The sequence below is a fragment of the Pelophylax lessonae genome, assembly GCF_965119305.1.
Source record: "Pelophylax lessonae genome assembly, chromosome: 10".
Classification (NCBI taxonomy): domain Eukaryota; kingdom Metazoa; phylum Chordata; class Amphibia; order Anura; family Ranidae; genus Pelophylax; species Pelophylax lessonae.
In genome coordinates, this window is record NC_138777.1 from 127,252,208 (window position 1) to 127,258,207 (window position 6,000).

The window sequence follows — 6,000 nt, forward strand, 5'->3', positions numbered from 1 at the left end:
GTGCAGGGGCTGTGGACATGGTACAGGAGATGCAGGGCTGCGGGCATAGTACAGGAGATGCAGTGCTGCGATAGAATATCCTGTACCATGCCCGCAGCCCTGCATCTCCTAAGGACTGAGGACTGAGGAAAGTAAAAAAAAAAGTGCGCAAATCAATAAGTAGAAGCAGCACTAGAGAAATATGTAAATGAAGTAAAAGTGGATAGTAATGCGCTTCAATAGTAAACCAACAATATTAATGTGTAAAACAATCAAATCTTGTAGGTGCAAAAATAGTGCACAAAATTGGAGGACTTCAGAATCATGTGTAAACAAAATACAGTTCATCAATTAAAGTCCATAATCAAACATGTGCAAATAACATGTTCAGTGGTGAGTCCACATTTAAATGGTGACTGTGTTCAAACGTAGTGAATGGCCTCTTACCATGTGTTAGACAAAACAGAGCCTCCAAATAAACTTGACAATGTGATAATAAAATAACGCCCAGTGATAAAGATGGACTCTTACCAGAGATGATGGAGGTAAAAACTTCAAGCACTATTTTTGCACCTACAAGATTTTATTGTTTTACACATTAATATTGTTGGTTTACTACTGAAGCGCATTACTATCCACTTTTATTTCATGGTACAGGAGATAGTACAGGAGATGATACAGGAGATGCAGGGCTGCAGGCATAGTACAGGAGATGCAGTGCAGCGAGCATGGTACAGGAGAATCTCCTGTACCATGCCCGCAGCACTGCATCTCCTGAGGAGATGCAGGGGCTGCGGAGGAGTCTCACTTACCTTTTCGGTGAGGCGCCTTACATTTAAAAATGGCGCCAACACGTCACCGCACTGCACCGGAGAAAAGGTAGGAGGGACCCTCACTCGAAATATAAGCCGAGGGGGGCTTTTTCAGCATAAAAAACGTGCTGAAAAAGTCAGCGTGTACTCGAGTATATATGGTGTGTGTGTATGTATATGTGTGTGTATATATTGGTATCGCTTTGTATTTATTATTACATTCCTAATGTCGTTTTAATGCAAGCAGTAAGTGCTTGAAATTGATTTGGCATCAGACTCCTACACTCCTTGTGCAGCAGAACTTAGACTGGGGTAAGGGAGACAAGGAGCCGGTCAGTTGTACTGCAGTAAGAGGGGCATGCTGATAGGAGGTGAGAACAGGGTGACAGAGAGATGAACTTATTGGTCTGCTGCTTCTTCTATCGCTTTCAGTCACAGGGTGGGATTGTAGAGGAGACTTGTAAGTGTTATGAACTACATAAGATAGAAATTATGTGTCCTCCGCTGCCAGACAGGGTTGTGTTGTATGACTTGAGCTTTGTAAATTTCAGAACTAGATGGACAGAAATAGAAATCTGTTTGCAAGTAAGGCAACTTCCCTACATGTATTTTTCATCTGTGTCTTTAGCTGTTTGCTTGGACTTCAGCTTAAAAACGGCTAACCATTTGGGCTTTCTTTTACAATAAATATTAATTTGCAACAATTGATATGTAACAATCAATAACCATAAAGTAAATGTGGCTCAAATAAAGTTTTAAATAATAATAATAATGCTGTGTGACAAAACATAAAATAAATCAACAGTATTAAATGTCAGCACAATGAGTCCATGTACTGTATATCATAAGAAATCCGTCAAGGATAGCAGATGATCAGAGTCCCCAGAAAGGAAATCTCCACATAGAAGAATAAGATGTGTCAAGGAGTCGTAGATGAAAATGCACCCAAAAAGTGTATTAAATGGCTCCTTACAGGATCAACCTCGCCACCAGATTATAGCTAAGAGCATCAAACAAAGAAACAGATGGTCCGGGATAAAATTACCAATTGCACCATAGTAACCATCAGTAGCCGGCAGGATCAGATGTGAAGCATTTTTAGGGGAATCAGCACTTTCCACAAAACTTATCCTCAGTGTTTATCCTGAGGGCGCGAGACACCACAGCTCCTGACTTGCGGCGGTGTGATGAGCTTCTGCCTGTCCCGCCCCCTCTTATGCAGCCCTGTTGAAAGAGGAACGATCTGCAGGAACGCTGCAGCAGCACATTTCTTTATGCTTCTTGTATTATATGCCATTCATGTGATTCACGTAATGTGAGTATTTTATCTCTTAGCTATTTTAAATAAAAGTTTTTGGTAATGCACTATGGTAGCCATCCCTCTATTTCTTTCTTATACACACTGAGGATAAGTTTTGTGGAAAGTGCTGATGCCTCGGAAATGCTTCTCATCTGATCCTGCTGGCTACTGATGGTTACTATGGTGCAATTGGTGATTTTATCCCGGACCATCTGTTTCTTTGTTTGATGCTCTTAGCCACCTATAATTTGATACACTTTTTGGGTGCATTTTCCTCTACGACTCCTTGACACATCTTATTCTTCTATGTGGAGATTTTCTTTCTGGGGACTCTGATCATCTGCTATCCTTGACGGATTTCTTATGATATACATGGACTCATTGTGCTGACATTTAATACTGTTGATTTATTTTATGTTTTGTCACACAGCATTATTATTATTATTATTTATAACTTTATTTGAGCCACATTCACTTTATGGTTATTAATTGTTACATATCAATTGTTGCAAACTATTTCCATGATTAGCGCTACACCATATTGTTTGGAATATTGTTATCTGGAACTTTGTACTATTGTTTCAGATGTCAGCGGCTTCTCCTTTAGTGCAGTGTTTTTTCTGGTTTACAAATAAATATGAACTGCTGTTTTTTTCTTATTTGTAAAAATGCCCTTATAAGGCGAAGTAATTTTTACACTTATTATCTGCCTTATAGGAGATAACAACAGAATTCCAGTAATCAGTTCATTGCGGATTCGTGACCAGCAGCGCTCAGCAGTGACTACTAGTTGGCTACTTCCATACAGTAACACGTGGTCCTTTGACAAAGTATTTGTAAGGACACAAAGCTCAAACTACACACTGCAGGACTATCAGAAGTTTTATAATGACATTGGCTTTCCAGAAGGTTGGGTCATGAGGAAAGAAACAGAGGGAATAATATCATCTCTTACACCTCCTGGAGTTCCTGTGCACTGTCTTTATGGTACTCAAGTGGACACCCCTGATTCGTTCCAGTATGATACTTTCCCAGACAAGGACCCAAACATAATATATGGACCTGGAGATGGAACAGTTAACATAGAAAGTGCCTTACAGTGTCATAAGTGGGTGGGCAGGCAGAAACAGACAGTGTCTTTAGTGGAGCTGCCGGGTAATGAACACATTGCAATGTTGTCAAATATGACCACCATATCTTACATCAAGATGGTTCTTTTAGGTACATAGCCTACTACTCTTAAAAACATTGTAACCTGCCTTCTCAGTATGTTGAAATTTGGATTTTTGGGCTCTTTTATCTGTTTTTTAAATGATTATAACTTCAAAGTTCAAAGATTACCAGTCATGCATTTATGTACAGTTTGCCCAAACATTATTGAGCCATTTTTTGAGTTGTACTTTGCACAATTTCCAGCACATTTCACCTATGTTCTGCATATGAAGAGGAAGACAAATGTTATTGTAACTAAAGAAATAGTTTGGGTGTATTCCCATTTTTTTTATAATTTAAGGAATGTTAACTATTTGGCCACTGCATGCCCTCATCCATACTTTTATTATAGAATATATAAAAAACTGGCTACAAATACCGTATTTTCTGGTGTATAAGACGACTTTTTAACCTGAAAAAAATCCTCCAAAAATGGGGGGGATCGTCTTATACACAGAGTATAAAAATCCCAAAGGGATTTAAGCAGGCTTAATCTCTGAAAGCCCTGGCTGTCTGTGCCCTATTCATCAGCAAGGTACCGTAAGTACCGTAAATGTATTCTCTGATAAATCTCCAAGGTATTGTAAGTAAAAGTATTACCGGTAGATGTATAATCTTCTCAAGGCGCTGGCTGTGCGGGAATCCTGTACCAGTATACTGTACTGTAGCTTCGGCTACGTAGTATACCGCGCTGAGGCAATCGCGGTGAGCTATGCATTCCATTATTTAATGCAAAGCCTGCTCGGATTGGCGGAGTCCGAGAGGCAAGATTATGTTACTCTCTCTGACTCTGCCAATCCGAGCAGGCTTTGCATTCAATAATAGAATACAACGCTCACTGTGATTGGCTCAGCGCGGTATACTGTATGTAGCCGAAGCTACGGTACATACGGTATACTGGTACAGGATTTCCACACAGCCAGCGCCTTGAGAGATTATACATCTACCTATAATACTTACTTACAATACCTTGGAGATTTATAAAAGAATACATTTACGGTACTTAGTTATGGTACCTTGCAAATAAATAGGGCACAGACAGCCAGCGCTTTCATAGATTACACTTACTTAATTTACTTTGTGATTTTTATGCTTGGCATAGTCTTATACGGCTAGTATAGCCCAAAACCTGTGTTTTAACTTGAAAAGTAGGGGGGGGGGTAGTCTTATACGCCGGAAAATACGGTAAATTTTTTTTTTCTCTTACGTCCTCTGACAGTCGCCGCCCACTCATACAATCTGCACGTCTGGGTATTGGCTTTATCCACAGGAGTAAGCTAGGCAGAAGATTTTGTTAGAATATTCACAAAAACTTTGTATAGACACACCTACAGGGGGTTGTCCCTCTGGTCCAATACCCCCAGCTAGCCTCATTCCCAATTCAGTTTGCTGCTGCCTAGCTTAGGAGTAGGCTGGCTTTTCCCTGGCTGGGGCTGCGGTCTCAGCCTTCTTTCTTCTTTTTATTTTTTTCTCTCTAGAAAAGTATTTTTTCTTTACAAAGATAGCTTTTTATTTGTTCCTGCGCTTAGTTAGTCGGACTTCAGAAGACTACAGCGTTTGCGGAGCTGGGAATCGCACTGGTTATTCTAGAGCCTTACGGAATCCCAGCCTGCCATCGAGCGTTAGCATGTTATTGGTACGCCCAGGCCTCGCAAACGACTATGTCCCTGACCTCAGGGTCGAGCCTGTGAAGTTGCTATCTTCGCCAGGATGTCTCAACTGCGGTACACCCGTGTGTTGCTAGTGTCCCCTTCAGCTGACGGCACCACCACTCAGAGTGGGAGGCTTCCTGTCACAGACCCTCATGTCTGTAGGTGCGGTCCCCTGTGGGTCCCTTCCTGGTCCCTGCGGGGGCGATGTGGCGGTTCCACCGCTGTATATGGGGTTGGGGGGGTCTCCTATGTCCCTGAGGTGCTTGTGCAACTATTTGGGGCACAGTACATGGTGTGTGGGGGCCGCAATCGGCGTGACACCGCGCGGCCGCTATTTTAGCTGTGGGCAGGCTGTTTGGCCTCATTGTGAGGGCAGCAGCCATTTTCTACTATGCTGTTGGCGCCGATCGGGCGCCATCTTTAGTGTGGGCAAAATGTCCTTATGTGGACAGCGGACATTTTCCCAGAGCTTTTCCCATAGACTTGTATTGGCAACCATTTTCTTGTGGCTCAGGGCTGTGTCTGCCTCTAGAGGCGTGAGGTCACTTCCTCTTTCTTCACATGCAGATCGATTCAGCAGCGTGGCAAGTATAGCACACTGTGGGGGGGCTTTTATTGTGTTTCCTGGCCTGCTTTCCTGCTAGCATTCATTTTTTTTGCAGTTCCCTGCAGCACAGGACTTGCTCCCCATTTGCGGTGGGGACCGCGGAAATCGCTGATTTAAAGGGCCATCGTCATTTAAAATTGAGATTGCTATTATGGAGTCCCAGGATAGCAAATTCCCCCCAGATCTGGTAGAGGGTTCAGGTACTCCTGAATCCTCTGCTATAGTCTCCCTTACTGCTGCACTTGTGACTTTAGCGTCAAAAGTGGATTTGTTGATGTCTGACCGGGCTTCTAAGAAAAGGCCTATGCCCTCTCAGTCTTCTGATTCAGAGCCAGATTTAGTTGCCACGGACAGCGTACTCCCTGTGGGGTCTCAGTCGGATGTGGAGGAGGAGAATTCCTCCTCCGGATCAGCACATGATCACGCTGCGGTGTCCGC

At 42.6% G+C, this 6,000-nt stretch overlaps 1 protein-coding gene across 1 annotated transcript in view; it reads left to right on the forward strand.

The window, feature by feature from the left end:
- PLA2G15 (phospholipase A2 group XV) overlaps window positions 1-3,393 on the forward strand; it is a 159,918-nt gene extending 156,525 nt beyond the window's left edge. Inside the window, exon 6 of the mRNA XM_082271076.1 lies at window positions 2,809-3,393. Coding sequence (XP_082127202.1) covers window positions 2,809-3,320 — 512 coding nt within the window. The 3' untranslated portion in view covers window positions 3,321-3,393. The remainder of the gene's footprint in view (window positions 1-2,808) is intronic.
- The last annotated feature ends 2,607 nt before the right edge of the window (window positions 3,394-6,000 follow it).